This window comes from Fundulus heteroclitus, chromosome 22 (assembly GCF_011125445.2).
Source record: "Fundulus heteroclitus isolate FHET01 chromosome 22, MU-UCD_Fhet_4.1, whole genome shotgun sequence".
Classification (NCBI taxonomy): domain Eukaryota; kingdom Metazoa; phylum Chordata; class Actinopteri; order Cyprinodontiformes; family Fundulidae; genus Fundulus; species Fundulus heteroclitus.
In genome coordinates, this window is record NC_046382.1 from 39,525,195 (window position 1) to 39,550,191 (window position 24,997).

Consider the following 24,997-nt stretch of genomic DNA (forward strand, 5'->3'; position numbering starts at 1 on the left):
TGAAGATTGGATAAGTTATCCAATCTTCAAACAAGACATCGTTAAGAAACAATAGATGTACTATTGTAGTTTGTTGGTTTTAATCTTTTTTTTTATTACAGCCACAACAGCTGAACTTCACCAGTTGCTGAGAAGCGGAGAAGTGTGGAACCAACGCTATTTGTATGAACGTGCTGGTGAAGATTCTCAGTCATCCAGGTCATGTTTTTTACTCTTTTTGGAATATTTGTATGACACTGTTGCACACGAGTAGGTCAACAGAAGCAAAGGGGGTGACGGCTTGTAGTGACATCGTAGCTGAAGGAACTCTGCGGTGACAATGAAAACATCTCTCATTAAAAAAAGGTGCGGCATAAAATGAGAATATCATCATAGGTTTTTTCTAACAATCCTTGACTTTTCAATGTCAAATTTTTCAACGCCAAATCTATTTTTCGATGTCATTGTTAGTGATTTTTCAATGTTTAATTTTTTAGTGTTTGATTTTACAATACACTGTTTTAGCTCCGTAAGACTCCTTTAAACATTAGTACACTGGCGCTGCGGTATCTCCTGCCCACAATCCAGTCCAGCAGGTGGCAGTAATGCGCCTCAATAGTTGGTCTGCCAACTGCCATTAAACATCACAGGAAGAAGTAGAAGCTAGCTGCACCACGCAGCTGTACTGCGCATACCCGGAAAAACAAAGAGGCTAAGAAACTAGCAAAGCATGGACAAGAGGTTAAGCGTAGTTTCTTTACAAGTAAGTGTTCTCTCCATGCAAACACTATTAGTTTAACTGTATTTATGAAAAGTTGCGCTTATTGTTGACATGATATGATTGGTTACAGGCTACCACAAACTACAGAAGCCTGAGCTCTCAACTATGGTCCTGATTTTGTGCATCACAGGCAATTTAATGTTAAGGCACATTAATTATTAGCGCGGACTAAATAAACATATTATCCCTTTACAGAAGCCGTAAGTTCAGTAGCATTCTGACCATAAATAGCAGACCGTGATATGGTCAGTAGATCAGAGGAAGGAAGACAAATCATCATTGGAAGCTTGTTTTATTTCTGTAATGGTGTCAGACAGAAAATGAGACATTTTCTCTGTTTTAGATTACGATTAACTTAAAGTTATATGATTGTCATGTGGGACAATCAATAGATGAGATGACCCCCCCCCCCCCCCCCCCCCCCCCCCCACACACACACACACACACACACACACACACACACACACATAACTCAAAACTGGGGGAGAAGAATCGTCTCTATACCTTTAATGTAAGCTAAAATTGAATTCATGTGTTTATTCCTTACATGACCTGGTTGAAGCCATGAGAGGTGGCAGCCACAGAGTTGGAAGAGCTACAAGAAAGAGGAGACAGAAACGGGAAAGTGCTTTCCATTCAGGTAGGGGGAAAGGTAACCTGACAACAGCCAGCTGTATGTCTCGCTCCGCCTAGCTCCACTCACATACATCTGGGACACCGCCATAGGGACTTTACTGAAGGCTGGGCCTTATCAAAACTCCTTGCATATGATTGGATAAGCCACTTGTCTGTCATCTTTATCGACGTGCTATTTCAACCACTCACACCGAAGCTAACCTGTGACGCTGATGAGACCGACGCAGGAAAAAAAACCCTTTTTTTTTTTTTTTTATGTGTTTGCGCCTTTGCGGCTCTAGTGCAGGGTTTCCCGCAGCGCTATCTTGGCCGCGGAAAACGTGTCGTCCCTCTCCCCAAAGCTCCGCGAGCCGGTCCGCGGAAAACGTGTCGTCCACAACCCCCCCCCGGTCCGCGAGTCGGTCCGCCTCGCATAAGCAAATTCCTGCGGGAAACACTGTAGTGGCACACCTTTTATTGACAGTGAGCTGACAGGAAGAGGGGGGGGGAAGACAGGCGGCAAAGCGCCGCGGGTCGGAGTCGATCCCGGGCCGACCGCGTCGAGGACTAATAGGCCTCCCAATATGGTTCGCGCTAACCGCTAACCGCTCCGGGGACGCGTCCGCGTCCGCGTACGCGCCCCGGAAAACAAAACTTGCCAAATCCGGTCGGGAGAAGGGCGAAAACATGGTTTCCACCAACAAAAGCCTTAAGAGCCGTTCTCTGATGTTCTTTTAATGAAACAATATCAGATAGATTGGACAACACGGAGGAAATAGCAGCATCAATGCTAACGCTTGCTTCCTCGATGCGAGCCGCCATTGTTGTTGGAATCTCACGGTGGCTTCTCCACTACGTCACATCCATGAAACACCCGCCCTGCGTCCTGATTGGCCAGACCAAAAATTTGGTTGGGGAAATCATTTTCAATCAGCCGTGTCCCAGATGTATGTGAGTGGAGCTAGGCGGAGCGATACATGCAGCTGGCTGTTGTCAGGTTAGGGGAAAGGTCCCTCATTCAGAAATGGTTTCACTGCATTCAACAGATTTAGAACAGATGCATAAACACTTCATCTCTCTCTGACTTGTCAGTCTCTCTAAGTCATCAGCCGCAGTATGTAAGTCTCATGAGGTTTCTTCACCAGAGGGGATTCACTTCAACGCTCCTTCAGCCGGCACTGTTCTCTGGTACGACTCTGCTCTCCTGCTTTAGATACATTGGCCTGAGGAGCAGTCGGGTGTACAGTTTAGGGCATCCTAAGGGTCTAAGGAAAACATCCTTCGAGAGGTCTGAAGGGTTTTTATAAGGAAATGCAGTGGTCTGAGGCCATTTCATCCACTGTCTAAGGGTGTTTTACTGACAGCTGAGGATGTCCTAAAATTATATGCTGTACAGCTCAGCAGGTATAATCTCTTTAATGAGGCTTTCTGTTGTGGTTGTTGTGGTTGCTTTGAGAATGTGTGAGGAGGAAACATTTTGCATATTTAAAGGAGATCTTCAGATGTGTATTTAGCTGTTGTTGTTGTTAAGGATACAACCTCAGAGTTTTGTGTACATTTTTCATCCAGACACAGGCAGAGGACTGCAGACTCTTCAAACTATCAAGGTAAAATGCTAACATAACATCTGGTTTAGAGACACTGACTCAAGCTTATTGTTTTTGTAAGGTGTTTTTTTGTGTTTCAAATCAGCAAAAACTTCTAACCAAAGTTCTTCATCAAGATGGGCTCATTATTCTATCCAAAAACCGTCTCATTGACTAACTGATTCTGTTTCATTATCTCAAAATTATTTTAAACAGAGTTTCCCTTTTAAGCATCTATAGCACCTACATATATTGGGTCATTTTAGTTACTGTTATAAAACATGTATAATGGCACATCTATCCATTAGATGGGGGGGGGGGGATCCTTATTTAGGGGACCATTTTCATTTACTGGTTACACAGAGCAAACCTCCACAATGCACACACAGTCTCTAGCAGAGATAGTTTTATTAAAACTCATTTGCTTTGATCAATTCTAAGTCAAAAAAGGCCTTCCGAACTCACCTAATTAGTTAATAGTCTGCCTGCAGGTAATTTAATCTCAGTCTAAATCCAGCTGTTCCTTAGAGGTTTCTTAGAGAACAACCAGCATCATGGAGACAGGAACAGGTCAGGGAGAAGGTTGTGGAAAGTTTAAAGTTGGATTAGGTTGTGGTTCTCCAATGCTTTCTGTTGCGCCCCCCTTTGAAGGATTAAAACTTTTCAGCCCCCCCCCCCCCCCCCCTCCCCCAATCCCAACAAACTTGGTAAAAAAATTTAACATTCATTGTTTTCTATTTTAATGTATTAGAGTTGTCGCTCTGAAGATTACCAAGAATTCCGTTTAAAATGTATAACAGTGCAATCCATTATATGACAATGGTTTCGACCAACTAAAAATGTTTCAACACTTCTTTAACTACATATTAGCAACAATATAAAAGGTTTTTAGCCTGACTCATACCTGCAGCCAAAACAAAGGTTGAAACAAAAATGTCCACTGAATGTGAACGCAGCAGCTCATTCCTTCTGGAAAGACGGCACGTTACTTTTAACTCGCCATGTACGTCCTCTTCAATAAGTCCAACGACCGAAAATAGACCAGAGGAAAATATAGCAAAAATAATATTATTAATACTAAAGACAAACATCAATACATTAATTTTTGTGAATTTTTTGGAGTTTATTAAAATGATTAATCCACAGACATCTTCCTAGTTATACTATTAACTGCAGGTCCAGACCAAACAGCAGAGGGTGCTGTTGTCACATTTAAATCTGTATTTTTCTGGGCAAGAAATCAATATCCAAGCTTTCTCCATCTCATGGAGCTCTGTTCAAGCCGTCATCTGATTGTGGAATGAGGATGATACAGTCCTGTCCTCCTAAATCAATCAATCAGGGGAGCAGCTAAAAGGCCCATGGTAACTGGAGGAGCTGCAGAGAATCTGCTGCTAGGACATCTGCGTATCAGCCTTGCACTCTACTGAAATGGTCCTCATGGAAGAATTGCAACAGCAAAGCAACTGTAGAAAGAAAGGAATCAGAGGTCCTGTTTGCTGTGTGTCACAAAACAGCTCTGCTCAGATGAGCCTAGAATTTAACTACAAAAATGCTCATACATCTGAACACACCATTCCCAAGGTGATAGCCGCATCATGCTGTGGGGATACATATTTATGTCTTTAAAAGGCTCAATCAAAGTCAGCACCTAATTTGAAATGTTCAAATTAGTTCTCTCCACTCTGATTGAGCTTTAGCATAGAGGAATGATCAGAGCTTTCCATCCTTTGATGGGTCAAGCAGGTCGAGACTTACCTAGAAATACTTGCAGCTGTAACTGCAGCCAAAGTAGTTCTACAAAAGTAAGCCTCATCAAGTACGGCACACCCATTCGATCTTTATTTGGAAACAGTTCTCATAAGTTGTCGGTCTTTCACATAGAATAAGGTCATTTGAAATGTTTTCATGAGGTAATGAAATAGGAAAAGTTGAATATTTTTCAAAGGTACTGCTGAGGCTTTATCCAGGAGCTCTTGTGATTTTTAGCGAGGTCGGTAGTAAATTGTTGCACATTTATAGAGAATTAATGAGTATAATGTAGATCAGGGGTCACCAACACCAGGTAGCCCCCAAGAACCATTTGTGGTTCAAAACACAGCACAACCCTCCTGTGAGCTGAATCTAAAATATTATTTTATTTAGTTTCTCTTCATTGCAATGCATTAAAAACATTTTTATATAACATAAAGTTGAGCTCTGACTCAGGTAGCCCTTCGTATGACGGTACCGACGCAGTAGCTCTCAGTTTCTAAAAGGTTGGTGAGCCCTGATGTAGATGAATTCATCAGTGTCTTGTTGAGATAAGGAAACTTTCCTGTCAACCTGTTCCTCAGCCAGGCGAACGGCTCATTTCTCTCCCAGAATCCTGTCTCCTCACAACATCCACCGTCCTGAACAGCTACCTGGGACAGTACATCAAGAGGTAAAGCTACAAGAACCGGAGCTGGTGTTCTCCTAAATCTGTACTTCTTCATGATTAGAATTTGCCATCTAAATCTTCATCCTCTTCGTTGCAGTTGGAAACCCCGCCTGTCGCCTCTCTTGGCGCTTTGTGTCTTTCTGGTGTGTGAGCGCCAACGCGGGGAGGCGTCTGATTGGTTCCCTTACATCGACGTGCTGCCCACCTCTTACACCTGCCCTGCGTATTTCTCAGACGGGGTCGTTGACGTTCTGCCAGCCGCTGTTAAGAGGCGGGCCTTGGAGCAGAGGGAGGCGGTGCGTGAGATGCACTCCTCCAATCAGGACTTCTTCAGGTGAGTCGCGCTCACGCCTCCTGGGTGTTCTCTGCGAGATGCGCAGCTTCAGGATGTCTCCATTGTTAAAAAGGGGTGTGCTTTATTGATAAAAGAGTAGGTGACGGGGTCCTTTTTCACGCAGCAATAATTCACAGGTCAAAGTTATTGGCTGAAGAAACAAAAACATTTCTCTGAAAATGGTCCGGTTTAAATCCTGAAAATGAGCCGAGAAGCAGCCAAACAAGATTTTCCTAAAGGTTGAAGAAGTGTTGGTCAGGAAAACAATCAAGAAAAGCTTTTGATTAAAACGTCAAGACGGATGACTGAAGACCTTTTTCACAATCATTTGAAAATGCGTCTCTAAAACACAGACTTAATATATTCCAACCAAATTACTTTTCTTGCCTAAACATTCGGAACCACCAGAACCTAGTGAATTCAGAGACTTCATGTATTTATTTTAAAAACTTTGAATTATTCTTACTGATATTACCCGACATTTATTTAAGAAGAATCACACAAACATTTACAAGTAAACGCCATATCAGCCACACATCAGGCCTAAAAAAAACATGAAGTGAACAGAGTTTACTGTGTAGAATAGATGATCCGCATCCTAATGATTTAGGTTGATCATAACTAGCAGGATTATCCTAAGACGCTGATGGTTCAACCTTTCCAGTATTGCTGTCAGGTTTAAATAAGAGCAGAATTTGCCGTCTTATAGGAGGAGTCTGAGGAGTTGCCACATAAGGGGACACAGCCCACCTGTGGAAGAAGGCTGAACTTTGTGGTCTACGTGCACAATGCTGTGCGAGGCTCAATGCTGATGCTGCGCAGCATGCTGAAGACATCATTGTTGGTTGCTTCTTGTTTGCATTAATAGCAAAGCAGCTCAGAGTTAGTGGGAAGATTGATAAAGGAAGAAAACCTGCTAGAGGCTGAAAAAGAGAGGAACCTTGGGTGGAGGTTCACCTCCCAGCAAGAAAATGACCCTAAACTTACAACAAGAGCCACAGTATGTTGTCAGAATGGCCTAGTCAAAGTCCAGACCTCCATCCAACTAAGAATTTGCTTTGAGACTTGTGAATCGATGTTCATACATGCTTTCTATCCATCTGACTACAGTGGAGCTATTTTGTAAAGAAAAATTAGCTTAATTTTCATTCTCTGTATTTTTGAAACTAGTAGAGACAAACAGCGGAATGGTTTTATTTGTAAAAGACGTTCGAAAACCATGCATCATTTTCCTTTCATTTAAAATCCCAGTGAAAAGCAGGGAAGTTTGTAGTTGCAATTGGACAAAACGTGTTTGAAAAGAAGCTCAAGCTGTTTGTTGTGTTGCGTCAGGACTCTGCAGCCGGTTGTGAGCCAGCCCACAGGAGACGTACTAACCTACGAGGCACTGAGGTACAGAGACGCATATTCACCAGATATTCACCAGTTCATCAGTCGCTTCCAACACGCCTTCAACGAGCAGCAGTGAAAAAAGGAAACGCTGAAAAGTGTGCTGCACAGTCAGCTGTTTGAGCGGCTCTCTTTCTCCTTTAGGTGGGCATGGTGTAGCGTGAACACGCGCTCCGTCTTCATGTCCCGGCCGTCCAGCAGCTTCCTGTCTGGACCAGATGATTACGCCTTAGCTCCGTTCCTGGACCTCCTTAACCACCGTCCTGACGTGCAGGTAAAGCTGATACTTTAAGTCCAGAAATACTCCAGGAGGTTAGTAGATAAGGTTTAATATCACAACTGAATTTGTGTTTTACCATGTGCTACTTTTAGCTTCCTGAATCTCAGAACATATCTCCCCCCCCCCCCTTCCAGGTAAAAGCAGGTTTTAATCACCAGACCAAATGCTATGAAATCAGGAGCGTTTGCGGGACTCCGCGCTACCGGCAGGCGTTCATCAACTACGGTTCCCATGACAACCAGCGCCTGCTGCTGGAGTACGGATTCGTCGGCATGAACAATCCTCATAGCGTTGTTTATGTGGAAACGGGTAAATGTGTATCTGCAACATGAGCATCTAGTCTAAGGCAGGATGGATCCGTGTCTAATAGGATTTCATCGTAATTTCATAGTACGAAATGTTACGATTTTACCCTAACAAGCACGATTAGAGTTAAAAAGTCTTAATGGGATAGTTCTGGCAAAATGTCGTAAAAATGCGGATCTTCTCCTACGGTTCCTCAGATCTCCTATGGGACCTTTTAAGAGGCGATAAGAGTTTGGATCAGAAGATTAAGTTCCTCAAAGAGAATCATTTCCTCCAGTAAGTCTGTGTCAGAAACATATCCACATTTCTTTGTTGCATTGACTGCTTTAACTGTTTTACATTGCCTCGGGGGGGGGGGGGGAGTGTACCCTTAAGAGTGTGCAGTTCAGTATAGATCTTACCTGGAAGTCATTCTATTGCAAAATGAATTTTAATAGAAAAAAATTATCCACCGTTGCATATCAGTGAGTGTAAATGAATCAGAATCACAATATTTGCAAAATTTGCTGCTCCGCTTCACATTACATTTCACGTTACACGTAATGAAGGCCAAAAAAAAATTGACAACAAACATTTAATGAACGAGGTTACAATAGGGGGAGACAGAAGCGGAGAGGGCAGACGGGCTCCAAAGTTTGCCTCAGCCACGCCGAGAACGACGATACGGTCTTTAACGCACAGAACCGCTCACTTTTGACCTCTGAGATTATTTATATTTTTGGATAATGTTGGATATTCCCGCTACGCTGATTAAGCGCTTCTTCTGCTGTCTCCAATGCTGCCGCAGGAGGAAAGCAGAGAGCCTGTCTTTTCACAGTGGTTCAGTCAGGAGCTGGTCGCTCTTTAGAGAAATAACTTAATAGCATCAGCGTGTAAAATGACAGAAATACATTTTTATCCGTTTTGGCCTTCCATTCAGGATGTTTTAGTCGGCTGTGGATTAATATTAGGTCTGTGATGCTGACTTAAACTCGTTTTATCTCATCACAACGTCGCCACCTTTTTCCAAATATCCAATAAAGTTTTTTTTTTTTTTTTTATAATAGAGCATTAATGGCCCAGTAGAAATGGCCAAAACCATGAATCTACCAACCCTGTTTGATAAATGGGGCTTAGACTTCTGCTGGGTATTTTCCACAAATAAGGCTTTTTATCAAAAGAATAAACATAATTGTTTATCAATTGTCTGAGAGAAGTTGGGAGCAGTGGCGGCTGGCCAGTAGGGGGCGCTCGGGCGCCGCCCCCTTTAAATCGTTTAGATAATAAATGATTTCTGAACTGCAAAGTACTTAGAAATGTATTTATTCATACTGTGTGTCCAATAGACATGTTAGAATTTATTAAAATAGTAAATACATAATTCTATTTAATTGCTCACATTGTGCACACTTCCTCCTTTCCTATGTGCAGGGCGCCGGTCTAATGGGAGTGAATGTAGGCACCGCAACTTGGGCAAGCACGTGATCTGAGGCTGACTTTTAATTGGTTATCTAGGCTTTTGCATAGGGGCGCAGGGCTCTGCGTCCCGGACACACCTATTCTGTTGCGTCATTACTGGTAGAGTGTCAGTACTGGCTATTTTTTTAAAAAACATTGTGTGATTGGACAATCCCTGATTCGACTCAGCTCAGCTGCAGTTCGTTAGGTTGATTCACGGTTATGCTTGCAAAGTTGAGTAGTTTCAAAATGAGAGAAAATTCTGTTTTGTCTTTACAAAAAAATGCTTTTACAAAGCGTTCACTTGAAGAAAAAAAACAGGATAAAGGAGCTTGGACCGGATCGTCTTAATTTACAAATTCAACAGCAGGCAAGTGATCTCTCCACTCCATGGTTGGATAAAGCAGTGTAGGTAGTCAGCCAGTGAAGAGGCGTCGGCCACTCAGTGTAGAAGACCATGAAAGGATTGCTGCAGAGGTGAGTTGTTGTGGAAAATCACTGTTACACTGGTTTATAGTAATGTTATTTAATATATTAGGAAGATGTGCGTTGTCGTTAGAAATACCTTTAGTTGTGTCTATGCTGTGTAGGTATGTTGATGTAATGTTTGTCAGCAAGATATTTTATTATTTAAGTTGTACTGAAGTTTATGGGTAATGGGGAATAAAAACTTTGGTTACTGAATTTTGTATAATCTTGTCCCACAAAAATGCTGTAACACATTTCATAACACAGCCTTAAAAAATGGCAGCAAATGTTATTAAAATCAGGAAAACAATCTAGAAGAAGTCTTTTCAGAAACTGTCCCGCTCTTGAAGATCCTCATCACCACACCCATGACCACAGCTGAAAGCTGAAAGGTGCTTTTTAACTCTGAAAAGAATCAAGACTTTTCTGAGAAACTCAATGACTCAGGACAGGCTGAATGCATTGGCCATGTTGTCAATGGAGAAAAGACTAGTCACAGAGATGACTGACTTTAACAAGAATATAATTGAGAAATTTGCTGGGCAGAAGGAAAGGAGGGCAAAATTCATGTTCAAATAGTGCTATTTTTTAAGATTTGCTTTGTTTGTTTTTCATTTGTTTGTTTGTGTGCGCCCCCCTCAGTTTTTTTAGCACCAGCCGCCACTGGTTGGGAGTTTTGGTGTGTGCAGCTAACAGAAAACTTAAAAGCTTGTAAAGTTTAGAACTGACCAGCACTAAAGAAGCTAAAGAGAATCAGGCAAAGTTGACTGTTTTCCTTCTCCCTGACAGTAATCTCACCATCTCCAGCGAAGGTCCCAGTTGGAGGCTGATGGTGGCTCTCAGGCTGTTATCTCTGCCACAAACACTTTAGTAAGAGGACATTACCAGCTACAAAAAAGTCCATTCAGACAAATCCTGTGTCCTTTTAATCCATGTCGGTGTTTTTTTACAGCCACCTGTGGCGCCCAGTTCTGCTCGGTCAGGTTGTGGGTGAAAAGACGGAGACGAAAAGCAGCCAGATAGCCAGGGCTTTATGTCAACAGCTGCTGAAAGATGCACAGGCGGCTCTAGAAAAGGTGCACAGAAATACAGATCTAACTAATTCCTTTAAGAAACGGGCCTGAGATGTGCATCTTTCTGTGTTTGATTAGATTTCCCACCTTTTGGCCCAGAGCGAGCAGCCAATCAGAGAGCAGCTGGAGGCGGTGAGGGCGTTGCGACAGGAGGAGAGGTGGATCCTGGAGAGCTGTCTTACAGCGCTGAAAGACTCATCACATCTACATGATGACATGTCCCCAGGAAAAACAAACGATGGAGCCCTGAGCTGACACTGGACCGATTCCTCCATTCTCAGTTGCTGTGTCGAGCCACTTTACGGGCTGAGCTGCTTCCTGCCCAGAAGGCAGAAAGACTGATGTGCTGCAAGCAGAGCATGGCAGGCCTTATCTGAGGAATAGAAGAGCAGCTGCCATCCAGGAAGCTCCATCATGAGCTTAGAAACTTTGTGAAAGTGTTCATACCATGGGAACTTTTCCACTTCTCCAAAAGACGACCACAAACTTCAGTGAATTTTATTGTGGTTTTATGGGATAGACCAACACAAATAGTTCACAATGGTGACATGGAATAAAAAGATGAGTTTTTAGAAATGTTTATAAATAAAATGTGGAAAATGTGTTCATTCTATTCAGCTCCTAATTAGTCTGATAGCTGAATCTCAGCGTGAATGCAGCTCTTCTGTGAGGCCTGTTTGGAAACATCAACCATCCATTTAAACCGAAGGGAGGGGCAAAGAGTATCAATCATAGAAGCAGCCAAAAGGCCTACGGTAGCTCTGGAGGAGCTGCAGAGAGCTACAGCTCAGGTCAGAAAATCTATCAGCCTACTATTAGTCAGGCATTACACACATCTCACCCGTGGGGAAGAGATTTGTTTCAAGAGGTCGAGGTTGACACAAGTGACCTTTTCTTTTACCTGATCAGGTAAAACCATTTCTGGGCGACATACAAAACGCATGTGAAGGAAGTTTTAATAGGGTACATCACCCTGAAAAACAACTTTGACACTGAAACGTGGTGGTGGCAGTATCATGCTGTGGCCATGTCTTTCTTCAGAAGGGACAGGGAGGGTGGTCTGGGCTGAAGAGATGATGGAGAAACATACATCTCAATGCTGTAGGAGAACCTGTTTGAGGCTGCAGATCAGTGGACAAGTCAGGTGGTGATTCACCTTCATGGAGAAAATCGACCGTCAACCTGCAGCCAGAGCTATACGGTCCCATGAAAGTCCTGACCTAAATCCAAGTGAGAATCTGGCTAGTGGCTACATATTTACCAAATAAACAGCTGAAGAGCAGCAGAAGAGGCTGAAGGAAAAGGCCCGATTGTTGAGCTGAAACTCCACGTTCCAGGTGAAGCTGGGATGGGACAAACGTGTGTAGAGAGAAGAATCAGGCACCGACTGTCTGCCTTCCTTCAGACCAAGCTGCAGGGCAGATGATTTCCTACTAGCACCTCAAAGCTGCCAGCCACAGAAATGGTTGCTCAAAGGACCATTCCAGATGTGGTGGTCGCTATGGTTACACGGGCTTGCATTGCAGTGAGAGGGTTTTAAGATTTTGTTCAACTTTCTTGTTTCAACCTGAGACTGATGTGCCTAAGATGCAGGAATCAGTCACATTGGTGCATCGTTTGTATCCTTATATAAGAGTGTTGACTGAGTCAGTACACAACATTTCTACGTCTAAACTATGTAAAAGTCATCTTAACAGCTGGTCTCCTTAAACCCTGCTTTGACTCCCAGCTTTAAATAATGTTCCACCTTTATTTTCATCGTTGCAATGATTTGATCACCTTAAACTTTATGAGTTTCAAACAGAGAAAGATTGGATTTTTATCTGGTTCTTAAAAACAAGTAGCTTTTGTCTTGTTTTATCAAATTTATTTAAAAAAATACGATTAATTCCATTCAGATTAATTTCACTTGGCCCTAACCTACCTTGACTGAACGTAACAAACAAGCATTTCCTCACAGCGGACACTACATGTCCTTTTATGGTATTACCATCATATTTTTAACAAATATCCAGAGCAAAAGATGCCTTACTGTCCTGGAATCTGTTTTTACAGGCTGAAATAAACCTTAAAAGAGAAAACCAATTTAATTAGGATAGTTTATTTTAATTGCCTTTGACCTCCATGTGGACAAATTGTAAAATCTTCATGGGATCAAATATTGTACATAACTGCAGTGAAGTGAAGTGTTGACTCTGGAAAAGGAGCTTCTGGGTGTTAATGTAGTCTAAACTGTTGCTCACAATGACTTCATTTCCAGTGTGGACTATGTGAAAGACGGGGACCAGCACTGACTGGGTTCCACCTCAGAGCTGAACCACGGCCTTCTTCCTGGGATGCCGCTGGACAGTCTCCATGGCAACTGTGGCTTCGTAGAGAGGAACGGCCTCTTCCGTCTGAGGTCTGCAGCGATAAGAGACGCTAGATGTGATTATGCTGGACAGTCTCCTGGTGATGTGTTGATGTATCTGGATAAAATATCACATGCCATGCCAGAGAAACCGGCACGTCTTTCAGGGCTACCTGAGAACTCCAGCCGACATCTTCTCCACAATGTCCCTCAGAATATCTGAAAAGCACGGTTAAAGAAACACTAACATCAAGGGTGGTACAGCCTGGGCCAGAGGTTTACATACACTAATCATTAGCATAAATGCACCTATTTTGGACCCTTAAGGATGCGTGGGAACAGGGTGAAGCGATTTTTACCAAAGACTCAGTGAATTTTTCCCTTTTTTTTCCCCAAAGAGGGTTAAATATTGACACACATCTCCTCCAATGTTAGGCTCAAACTGGTTGTCATCCCAGGCATGGTCTCTGTTTTTAGGAATACTTCATTCATTTCCAGTAGGTTCAGGGTTGGCAGCATTTAAAAAGCGTAACGTTTTCCTGCGTGTTTGGGGTCATTTTCCTGTTCTGACCATTTAGCTCCCGGTGTTAGTCGTCCTCTTCATCATCCCAGCCACTATGTGCAGAGCAGCTAACCTACTGGCGCTACCGCCACCATGCTGGACAGTTGGCGCAGTGCTCTGAGGTTTGACTTCGCCAAGCGGCCCAATCTTTGCCTTACCCGGCCAGAAAACCTTCCTCCAGAAGACATTTGGCTTTTGACATGCGCAGCTACAAGTCTGAGTCAAGCTTGAAGGTGTTCGGCACGGGGTCTGCAGCCTCCACTGAAAGTGCTCTGGCAGCATCTTCTGGCTTTAAGACCAGCTCGAGGTCTGCTGCTTCCAGGAGATCCTAACCCGTTTCCTTTCACTGCGGATAAAACGCATGGCCACATGGTGCAGTGTCAAAGACGACAAGGCGAATGCTTAGAGTCAGAGCGAGGTTTCCAAACCTCAGGACACTTTATCTACCATCAAGCATGGTGGTGGCTGGTGCATTGCACAAAAAAGATAATGAGGAGGAGGAGGAGTAATTCGCATTTCTTCAACTGTACTTCCATCAGCAGCTAAATGGTTGAAATTTCGTCGAGCTGGGTCTTCCAACCCTGCATCTAAATTTCTCTTGGAATAGAAAACAGGCCATCATTAAGCTCCGAGGAAGGATCCTACCCTCAACCCAGTTATAAACTCGTGGACTATGCCCAAGAAACTGGTTCTGACACAGCCATGCTGATGGCTACAAAGACCATGCTGTATTATCAGTGGGGGTGGATTTATGTATGATTTAGATAAAATCCACAATAAATGAAAATGTGCGCACCCAATTATTGTTTCTAAGGTTAACTAAAGTTGTTTGTTGTCTAATCATTCCTCCATGATAAAAAAATGTTTCACATGAATCATTACAAATTCAATTATCCTGAGATCAAGGCAGACGAAGAGTGTATGTAAACATCTGAGCGCCACTGTAAGCCTTTGGCTGCAGATGTGAGGACAGGATACGGAGATATCGTCCTTGCTGAGCCGATGAAGCCGTCCAGACCTCGGGGTTGAGGAAAGACACGGAGGCCGATTTTAAATACAGCAACCTGCAGTCTGGAGGATCCAACTGCAGACAGAACAAACACATCACAGCTCACGTGTCTCTTTAGAGCAAAGTCTAAACAAGCAGCGACTGCAGCGATTTGACTGCATGCCAGCCTTACCTGCAGGTTTTTGTGGGATGTGACCCAGTGCCCGCCCACTCCCAGTACACTGATGATGTCATGCTTATGAGGGAGTAACTTCTCCTCCTCATCCTCCTCTCCTCCGTGCAGACGAACTTTAAATGACAAACGTCCTAAGTTTCATTTTTAAATCAAGTTTTCAAACACATCCTGAAATGTATTTTCACCTTCAGAGTCCACAACTATGTCCACTCCCAGTCCTCCCGTCTCCTCCAGAACCACCGACAGCAGATCTGATGATCCGTTATGCACCGGAATAACTCTGGCTTTAACGACAAAAACACAACCGCAGCATGCAGAGACGCTGATTCAACAAAGCATTTGAATGAATTTAAATGTCTCTGTGTCCTACAGTCCGACCTAAACATTTCAGCACTGACACAAATGTTGCTTTGCAAAGCTTCGCAGCAGTTTTCCCAATTCTTGTTACATTATGGAGAAGATGTAGAAAAACAGCCTTGTGGAAAGACTTTGCCACAAAATAGCCGCTCAACTCCAACAAAAACACCCAGATTAGAATCAGACTCTACAGCAAGAATAGATGGGGAGCAAAAGACTGGTGTAAAGTTAGTATTGGGAACAAATTGTTCCAAGAAAATCGAAAATTATATTAAAGCTCCAGACGTGAGGAGAAATGGTGGAGAAACAAGCTGCTTTACAGGAAAACTGACAGTTTCTGGAGTGGCTCCTGCTCAGGAAACAAAAACAGGTAAACATTGGAGCAGCACGGCGGGCTCTGCTGTGGAGCTGGAGAGGGAGAGGGAGGGTCAGAGCAGCAGCAGAGAGCAAGGGGGAGGGACCTGTAAGGTGTCCTTGTTCAAGGTTTTAGGTCCACAGTTTTCTCAAAACTCCCTACTGCAGCTTTAAAAGAAAAATCACAGCCATCCAGAAAGTTATACAAGAACCTAGAACATTCAAAACACTGTGGGCCTCACTTTCCCTGGTTAAGGTCAGAGTTTGTGAGTCGACAATATGAAAGAGACAGGCCAAAGACTGTATCTGGACAAACATGGTGGTGGTAGTATAATGGTCTGGGGCTGGTCTGTTGCTTCAAGACCTGGAAGACCATCATAAATCGATGGAACCCAGATGCAATGCAATGCATTGATGGAAATTTGGATAAATTTGGAAGTATCAGTACAAGCCAGTAGATGGTGCTGTGTTTTTTTTTTTCATAATTCAGAATAAAATCTGAATAAATTGTGAGTGCTTGCTGCGTTATCAACAGACACAATCATTCTCATCAGCAGAGGAGTAACAGTATTGCAAATGGAGGGTGGTTTTGTTCAGCTTTCCAGCATTTAAACAAGGCAATGGAGCATAGGTAGCCAATCTAAACAATTATCCAAAGAAATGTGTGTTAAAACTCCTCCACGATAATGTGAAAAGATGATTAGCAGCTATCACAGATGCTTGATGAAAGTTGCTGATTCCAAGGCTGGCACAACCAGTTAGTAGATTTAAGGGGCAATGACTTTTTCATATGGGTTAGGTGGGTTATGATCGCTGTTTTCCCTCAATAAATTAAAATATCATTTGAAAACTGCTGGCTGTATTTACTAAGAATATTGCTGTCTGATATTATTTAAGCGTTGAAAAAAAAACAGGGTGCAACACAACATAATCCAAACTTTTGGCTATATTTGTACTGTTTAACTGTATGCCGTATTTATTACTTAACACAAGGTGGCAGCAGATAATTTGAGCACTTTTGCACCTCTGACTTCCAGCGCATTAAATATAGATTAGACAAAAACTTAATACTAAAAAAAAAAAAAAGAAATACTAAAAAAAGAACATGTCAGCAGACATGAACAAAGTGGACACAGTTTCTACAGAAAGCCTATAAGGAGGCAAGCACATACAGGTACATCTCAAAATATTAAAATGTGAAAAAGTTCAAAATGTCTCCGTGCAGACAGTGAAACCCATAGATTCATCACATAAAGCAAGATTTTTCAAACTTTTTATATAATTTAGATGATTACGACTTACAGATAATGGAAATCTAAAAGCCAGTGTCTCAAACTTGAATATTGCATAACACCAATATGAAAACAGCCTTTTCATTGTTTAAATGTGATGTAATGGCCCTATTATTGCCTACACAATCATGGGGAAGACTGCTGACTGGACAGATGTCCAGAAGACAGTTATTGACTTCCTCCACAAGGAGAGGAAGCCACAAAAGACCATTACTACAGAAGCTGGTTGTTCAGAGAGCTGCATCTAAGCAAATTCATAAAGTTGAGAGGAAGGAAAAAGTCCACCAGTACCAGAGATAACGACAGTCTTAAGAGGATTGACAACCAAAATCCATTCGAGAATTTGGGGCAGCCTCACAAAGAGGAAGTGAAGTTTCCATAATCAGGGCTGATTTGTGGTATCATATCATCTGCTGGTTCTGGTCCAAGTGTTTCCTTCTGCTGACACGCTTTATGGAGAGGCTGACTTCACTTTCCAGCAGGACTTGGTACCAGCCCACACTGCCAAAGGTACGAAAGGCTGGTCCAATGACCATGTATTTGATTGATTTGGAGTGCAGATCACAAACACTTTGACCTGGTCCTCCAATCTTGTGAAGAAAGCACAGCAGCGTCTGCAGTTTCTGCGTCGGATGAGAAGAGCAAACCTTCCCCCTCCCATCCTCAACACTTTCTACAGTGGGACAATAGAGAGCATACTGACCATTGCTGTTTAGATTGGGGCCTGCAATGCTTCATACTGGAAATGTGTAAAGAGAGTGGTAAAGACAATGGAAAGAAACATCAGGACAGCGCTTCCCTTCAGCCATGACGCCGCTTACAGACACTGCCTGACCGGGGCTCAGACAACCAACTCTGTTGCACTAACTGTACTATCTATTTGTTGCTATCTGAATTGGCTCGCCCAATGCCGGCCTTGAAGGCTGGTAATATCAAACTCTCCTGGATGTTGTGTAAACAAGACGCTCTGCCCCACTCTGACCTGGAACAGTGCACTACTGAACTGGCTGATAAACACACCATCTATGACTAATGGATGGAGGGGGGCTACTGGAAAGTCATGATCTTACTCTGACAAATGCACACACACGAACATGGCCATAAATACATCCCATCTGACTCACCAGCTATGCTGTGCCCAACTGTTTTTACCCCCTGGGAAAAGAACCCTAGGTTCAATGCGCGCCGGCCAGAACCCCAGACAATCTAAGGAGTATTGGCCGGTAAAGATGAGAGACATCAGAACCAACAATGCAGATGACCTGAAGGCAGCTAACAAAGCAATCTGGGCTTCCTGAACACCTCAGCTGAACCAATTGCCATGCTGCATTGATGCAGCAAGTCATGCAAAAGGAGCCCCAACCAGGTGTTGATGCCATACAAATGAACATACCATTCAGAAGCCTGATATTTCTGTTAATTTCTTCTTTGCTGGTCTTATGTCATATTCTAATTTTCTGAGAAATTTAATTTCAGATTTTAATTTTCTTCAAGATATAATCATCAAACACAAGAAATAAAGGTTTTAAATATTTCCCTCTATGCTTGGTGAAGCTTTACAAAATATGAGCTTCACTTTCTGAAACGAAAGGCAAAACATTTTCAACATTTTCACCACGTTCTAATTTTTCAAGATGTACCTCTAGGGTTTGAAAAGAAAAGAAATAGGGAGATCTCACCTACTAAAGGATCCTGAAGGCCTGAGGAAAGATTTGAAGGAAGGAGAGGAGGGAAGTAAAGGAAGCAAATATACAGTGGAGAGTGAAGAAGGAAATTCAGCATTTTGCATAAAGAGAAGAAATTGCATTCAGTGACATGAGGTGCGGCCTGGAAAGCTCTGGGAAGTACAAACCTACGCTGGGCCGAAGCTGCTCCAGGAAGGCTTGTTTCTGTGGGGAGTGTGACGTCGTGAGGACCTTCACTCCGTGATAACAGGCCAACTGAATGCACATGAGGCCGAAAGGCTTCACAGCACGAGGAAACAAGATCATAATTAAATCCCACTTCCCTGGCATCCCGGTCATTCTCACACTGATAATGTGTCCGTTCCTGAGTGGTTTTACATACACTGGAGCCGTCCATGACCAGGAGTGTGTGTCCTGCTGCCATGCGAGCGTGTGTGTGTAGAGCAGTATAAGCGCAGACTCCATCACGCAGCGCTCCCGCCACGCACGCCGAGCTGAGCTTCTCTGGCTTTTGAACTGCAGAGGACAAACAGAAATATTCGGCTTTCACGAGGTTCAGCTAAAGTATTCACACCCTTAAACAGTTTAACACTTTGTCACATGACAATCACAAAGTTTGGTGTATTTTATTGGGATCTTCTGTCATAAGGATTCAGATAATTGTAAAGCAGAAGGAAAATAATACGTGCTGTTTATTTCCTGCTGTTCTCTAACAAACCTCTCAGGTCTTCACAGAACAGCGACATCTAGACAGAGATTAGATTTCACACGTTAACTCTACTTACTACTTAGGGGACTGCTGCAAGCAACTGGTGGCACAGTATTTCATTTAGGTGTGTCCAAGTAAAGGTAGACGCATACGCAAATCCACATCCCACCCTTTAGATCTTCCTTGCACTTGACAATAATGCACTACTTTGTGTGGGTCTAGAACATAAATTCCAGATAAAATGCAATGACATTTTTAATGCAAATGTGACAAAATATGAAAAGGTTGAAGGTGTAGAAATACCTTTACAAGGTACTCTATTATGACAAGTATTTGGATTTCTGGATGAACTCAGTAACAACAGCTACAATACCCTTAATTGTAGATGTTGCAATTACCGACACGTTTCACAGGTTCTCTACCTCTAAGCGCTTAGATCATTATGTTTTTTGATCCTTTACAAAAGTACGAACAGAGACTGGATGGAGTTTTTGCACTCACGGTGCTTTCAAATTTCTGTCCGGCTGCCAGCCGAGCTTCACCTTAGATCTAATGAGCATAGAGTGCAGATGAAAGATCCATTTTTTCAGCTGCCTAGGTCGGAGGAACCCTTGTGTCTAAGCTGAACCTCCTCTCTCTTCTCTTGTGCTCTTTTGATTCAATATATTTCAAGAAGAAGAAATCTTTATTTATCATTGCATTTGTTTTCTGCATTTAAACCATCCCATTTGGATACAGCGCCCGGGGGAGCTATCTGGGGCTAAGGCTCTTGCTCAGGGACCCATAGTGGAAGTCTGTGAGGATTGAACTGGGTACTTGCAGCTTTGTCATAATGCTAGAAAACTGCTCTAACCACTAGGCCACCACTTCCCTGCGGAGGAAGTGCATTGCTCCTGAAGGTGGTGCAATACCAAGTTTATGAATGAAAGAGATGGAGAAAGCCCTTATTCTGTCTCCCAGTTCCAGAAAACAATTTAATATATGGTCTCCGGTGGGGGATGTGTCAGATATTAAACTGATAAGAATAGATACTACACTTGATCTTAGCCAAAACTAAAGTAAGGAGGACCTTTTTATGGTCCTCGCTTTTTTTGGGTTAGGGGTTAAGGTGTCAATTAGTTTCTGATTAGGTAAATATTGGTAAAGGTTAGATTTAGGGTTAGGCCACAGAAAAGGTTAAAAATTAATGGAAGCTAATGCACAATCCTTAATATTTGAAACAAGTATCACAACAAAATATATACCAACGTGTGTGTGTGTGTGTGTGTGTGTGTGTGTGTGTGTGTGTGTGTGTGTGTGTGTGTTTTCACCTAAAAAGTATTCATCTATGTCAACAACTTCACAGAGTCCAGAACAGGGGGAGTCCAGAGGAAGAACTCCTGAAGAATGAAAGCAGAAAAATTTTATTACAAAAGAGTTATATACAGGAACTTTGGGATGTGGTGGAACGGGAGAGTCACGTTATGGATACTCAGCAGACTAATCTGCAGTTACTGTCTGACGGTCAATATGGACCAGAACCTCTGACAACTGTTCCTGATGCCTTGATGGATCCACGTCAAGAATAATTCAGGCTGTTCTTAAAGCAAACAGGAGTACAACTCAGTACTAACAAAGTGTTCCTAATAAAGTGGCCAGAGAGCGTACGTAAAAGGATTGTCCATTCATTCCACTCATTAAAAAAGACACGGAGATTAAATGCTAAAATAATAAGCTTAATGGATTATACAGTACCACTACTAAAAGATACATGAAAAAAATGTTTGGTTAAATAACTTGGAAAGGGTAAATCTAGAAAATAACTGAAATATTTGTCTGGAAATGAACAAAAACCAAAAACCAGCACTTCCATAAATAAGACAATAACTCAATATTCAATCATTCTCCCTCCCATTCCTCGTCCTCACCTAGCTTTAAGAGCCCAAGTTTGATTTAAAAGCATTTCTCACCTACGACCTCATCCTCCGGCTGGAAGAAGGTTACCTTGGGTCCAACTGTAGGAAAGAAAAAAAACACAATCTGACCAGTGAAACTAGTGCAGAGGAAGCTCCACATTCACTTGTATATCAGCTATTGTCATAAAGCATAGTAAACACTGCGTTTGATACCTTGCAGGACCACCCCAGCCACCTCTCTGCCAACAGGAAGTAACTCCCTCTGGATGCCCACCTCCTCAATCAGCTGGAGGAGGACAAATGAGTTTCTTCATTAATGGATAAATCAGCCATCCACGGGCAATAATATTAAATCAAATCTACACAAAAACAAGATGGGTGGAGCTCCTGCAAGAAGTGCTACGAGATCAAAGCTCATCAGATCGGCGAGGTTGGGTGTTTGTTTGCAGAGCCCACTCCCAGCTGGGCCGACCACACTGAAAATGTGGATGGGTTAACATAAAACGGTCAGTAAAGTTCCAGTCTGGTAGAAAACCATCCGGTCAACATAAACTAACCGACCCTACGGTTCTGCGGCCCTCCTTTGACCTGCCTCACGCAACGCTCCTCACACTTCCTGTTCCTCTTCCCCCGCTCCACGGTTCTGCATCCACCTCCCGCAACCCACCGGAGCTCAGATGGGGAATATATCCACTGCACATCCCGCTGTACAAAGCTTAGTTAGCTCTGACCAGTGTTGTAGTCAAGTCACTATGCCTCGAGTCCGAGTCCAGGTTAGAGTCTCCAGTGTTCAAGTCCGAGTCAAGTCCAAGTCATTAAAAAAAAATCCGAGTCAAGTCCGAGTCGAGTCACTATTGATCCAAGTCGAGTCCTTCTTGATCAAGTCGAGTCCAAGTTCCGCACTAAAGTAAGCATAGCCTATATGTTTTTAAACTAAAAAAAAAAATCCACACTCCACCACATTGCACTAATAATTTAGATATTAAAATCATACACCAAATAATATTCTAATGACATATTAAAATTATAGCCTAATGATATAAAAAAAAGTCGAGTCTTTTTCTCAATTTCCGAGTCAGAATGATCTGAATGTAGGAGTCCGAGTCCAAGTTTGAGTCATCAGTGCTCAAGTCCAAGTCAAGTCACGAGTCTCTAAATTTAGCTAATGACTCGGACTCGAGTTCGAGTCTCGGACTCGAGTACTACAACACTGGCTCTGAGTGGGGTTTTGATGGACCGCCATCTTCTAATAACGATGAACGACTGCACTGTGTTGTCCTACATAAATAGACATGGCGGAACACGCTCATTTGCTTTGAGGTGGAAATGTACCTACAGCTGCAACCGGTGTGATAGGAAGATGGAAGTAGTCCTTTTGAAGAGCGGATGAATGGAAGAAATGAGAGAAAAAGACCAAAAGAAGGGACCATGGTGGATAAGAAAGTGGAGTTGTTACAACACTCAAGTTTCAAACTTGTTATCGATACCCAAGAAAATATTTGATACCATTTTCGATACCATGGGAATAAAAACATGATAAATAATTAAAAGGCATAAAAAATATTTTATTAATGTGAAAAACTCACTTTTTTCAATCTCAACAGAAGCACAGATGCTACTTAAATAAGTGTGAAAATAAATGCTAAATATAACCCAAATGACACATGCCTAGTAGCATGCTAGTCACAGCTAATCACACAACATTAATCAGTAATACGTTTAACTTTAAAGCGCGGTTTGCACACAGGCTGGTCAAGATCTCCGGGTTCCCCTTCTTCCTTTCCCTCGTATGCAAAACATTTTGTATTGATACCACGCCAAATTAGTATCGTATCCGCATACAGCATTCGAGTATCGATACTTTTCAGCGTATGGATATTTTTGACAAGTTGCAAAGATCAGCAAGGATGACTCAAGGAAGGCATTGGACAGGACGAAGAACTGGAGGCCAGTTGGTCCTGATGATATACGCGAGGAGAGACAGCAGTGGAGTTTTTGGCTAGGCTCTTCAATGAGATCTCAGAGAGCGAGAACATGGCTGGAGGAGAAGTGTGCTGGTGCCAACTTTCAAGAACAGTAATATGAAAAGCTGGAGCAACTTTAGAGGAATAAAGTTGATGAGCCAAACAATGGTTATGGGAAAGTAGTGGAAGCTAGACTAAGGTCAGAAGTGACTGTGAGCAGCAGCATGGTTTCATGCCAAGAAAAAGACCCTACAGATGTAGTATATGCATTGAGGATGTTGATGGGGAAGTACAGAGAAGGTCAGAGCGATCTCCATCGTGTTCCGGAGAAAATATGACAGAGAGAGGAGCTGTGGTATTGTCTGGAGCAGCAGAGAAATATGGCAGGTTACAGTGCTGCAGGACATGTAGCCCCATTTCCACCAGACTGGCTCTATTGGAAACGGTAAGTAATAACAAAAAATAAATCATTATTAATAGAAACATAAAGAAACATTTCCTGTGCTCTTATGAACAATACATCCACATACATTTCAGCGGCTTCTCCTCTACTCCTTCATACTTTAGTTGGGCATCATTTATTTTACCTTGAAATCCAGCGGGCTGAGTCCACATGCTTTAACCTTCACTCTGACCTGATGGCTGCCTAAAACATCTGGCAGAGTCTGGAGGGGGGGGAAAGAAAAATGTGGCCATTAAAATTATGTTTAAAGCAATTAAATTCACTGAATTAACAAAAAAGGAGCAAAGACTAGAATTTCGAGAGGATTTCATACACAAAGGGTAAATTAGATGCATACACTCCCAATATTATGTGTCCCTCAGGAAGTTGCAGAGAAACCACAGCTTTTTTTGTTTCTAGGGTAATTCAGGATTTCTGGACACTATTCCTGGCAAAGTTGGTAGAGTTAAAAGAAAGTTTTCTTGTGTAGAAAATCCGTGTACAGTTCGTTCTTTGTTATTAAAATTACAATTTTGTTTTAGATTTAGATAGCTAAAGCAAAAATCAAACAAGTTGGATTTGTAATTACTTTGATTTACAGTTTTACGTTTATGTTTTAAAATCAGAAAAACAAAAGAACTCTGTAAATTCCTTTTTGTGATTTTGTTTTGAAATGGAAAAACTAAAGAAGGAACATTTAAGCGTAGTCCAAAATCTGTCAGCACAGTTAACGCCAGAGATTTCCAAAAAGCTTTATCCCAGCCCAAATTAATGTATCTATTTATTTATTTTTTCAGATCTTTGTCCTATTTGAAGATGGATAATTCTCACTGTAGTTCTCACTTTCATAACTCCCTCCTCTTTTTGTAATTCACCACCAGCACAATTTGGAGCAAACCAGGCCCATACCAGGGGTGCTGATCCATTTACTCAAAGCGAACAAAGCAGGGAAGGGAAAGGACGGTGATCCTCAACACTGGGTTAGGGATGGAGGGAGGACATGGGGCTCCATCAAAGCCGTGTGAACCACGACTAAAAACTGGGGCTGCGCCAGAAACGGTAACTAGTTCAGTGATATTACGCATAAATTGATGCTTCCTGGGAGTTCAGTTCGATAAAGATTTTAAAACAGACAAGCAAATGTAGCAATAGTTGTCAGTTTGATGCGCTGAAGTAAAATAATAATACTAATACTAATAATAATAATAAAAATTTAAATTATATATATATATATATATATATATATATATATATATATATATATATATATATATATATATAAAACGTCTGAATCTAAAGCCCAACTCACCGTTTCCTGGATAACAAACTTGGGTTCAGCTTCGCCCTCCGCGGCTCGGCAGTATAAACCTTTCATGCTGCCGCCTTTAATTCATGCACAGAGACGGAAAACCAAAGAAAGGAAAAGAAAACCAGCAACAATGTTGAGATAGAAGCAGAAAAGACAGAGCTGCTGATTTCCAGATGCTGCTACCTTGGATCAGCTGACCTCTTCTTCTACTGCGGCGGTAAACT

The 24,997-nt window shown here is 42.3% G+C and overlaps 2 protein-coding genes and 1 non-coding gene across 6 annotated transcripts; 1 reads left to right on the forward strand and 2 right to left on the reverse strand.

The window, feature by feature from the left end:
* The first annotated feature begins 87 nt into the window (after positions 1-87).
* Positions 88-11,274, forward strand: setd4 (SET domain containing 4). Its single transcript, XM_021321610.2, has 13 exons — positions 88-742; positions 1,323-1,400; positions 2,468-2,563; positions 2,945-2,982; positions 5,298-5,386; positions 5,481-5,717; positions 7,050-7,109; positions 7,251-7,380; positions 7,521-7,695; positions 7,890-7,968; positions 10,387-10,467; positions 10,550-10,673; positions 10,749-11,274. Exons 2-13 carry the CDS (start codon positions 1,325-1,327, stop codon positions 10,923-10,925), a joined length of 1,362 nt encoding a protein of 453 aa, XP_021177285.2. The 5' UTR covers positions 88-742; positions 1,323-1,324; the 3' UTR covers positions 10,926-11,274.
* A 1,250-nt stretch (positions 11,275-12,524) lies between these two features.
* Positions 12,525-24,997, reverse strand: cryzl1 (crystallin, zeta (quinone reductase)-like 1). 4 transcript variants are annotated; one of them, XM_021321613.2, is made up of 13 exons: positions 24,774-24,997; positions 23,610-23,687; positions 21,272-21,344; positions 21,113-21,157; positions 20,474-20,542; positions 18,837-18,970; positions 18,622-18,733; positions 18,449-18,469; positions 14,952-15,050; positions 14,764-14,897; positions 14,561-14,666; positions 13,194-13,239; positions 12,525-13,073 (listed from the first exon to the last, which is right to left on the reverse strand). In XM_021321613.2, the coding sequence occupies exons 1-13, from the start codon at positions 24,837-24,839 to the stop codon at positions 12,977-12,979; spliced, it is 1,080 nt and encodes a 359-aa protein (XP_021177288.2). In that variant the 5' UTR covers positions 24,840-24,997; the 3' UTR covers positions 12,525-12,976. The 4 variants fall into 4 exon arrangements, with proteins under 4 accessions (XP_021177288.2, XP_012728294.2, XP_021177290.2 ...); XM_012872840.3 differs by having other exon boundaries at positions 14,764-14,879; positions 24,774-24,996; XM_021321615.2 differs by lacking the exon at positions 18,449-18,469 and having other exon boundaries at positions 24,774-24,996.
* LOC118557253 lies at positions 20,041-20,229 on the reverse strand. Its single transcript, XR_004927750.1, has one exon. It is a non-coding gene; the product is annotated as a U2 spliceosomal RNA (small nuclear RNA).

Excerpts from the sequence above, each read along its gene's own strand:
- setd4 (XM_021321610.2), top strand. The coding sequence starts at position 1,325 with ATGAGAGGTGGCAGCCACAGAGTTGGAAGAGCTACAAGAAAGAGGAGA. Across the intron at positions 1,401-2,467 it reads GGAAAGTGCTTTCCATTCAG|TCTCTCTAAGTCATCAGCCG; the intron begins GTAGGGGGAAAG and ends CTGACTTGTCAG. Across the intron at positions 7,381-7,520 it reads ACCACCGTCCTGACGTGCAG|GTAAAAGCAGGTTTTAATCA; the intron begins GTAAAGCTGATA and ends CCCCCCTTCCAG.
- cryzl1 (XM_021321613.2), bottom strand. The coding sequence starts at position 24,839 with ATGAAAGGTTTATACTGCCGAGCCGCGGAGGGCGAAGCTGAACCCAAG. Across the intron at positions 23,688-24,773 it reads AGTTTGTTATCCAGGAAACG|ACTCTGCCAGATGTTTTAGG; the intron begins GTGAGTTGGGCT and ends CCCCCCCTCCAG. Across the intron at positions 14,667-14,763 it reads CATCCCACAAAAACCTGCAG|TTGGATCCTCCAGACTGCAG; the intron begins GTAAGGCTGGCA and ends TTCTGTCTGCAG.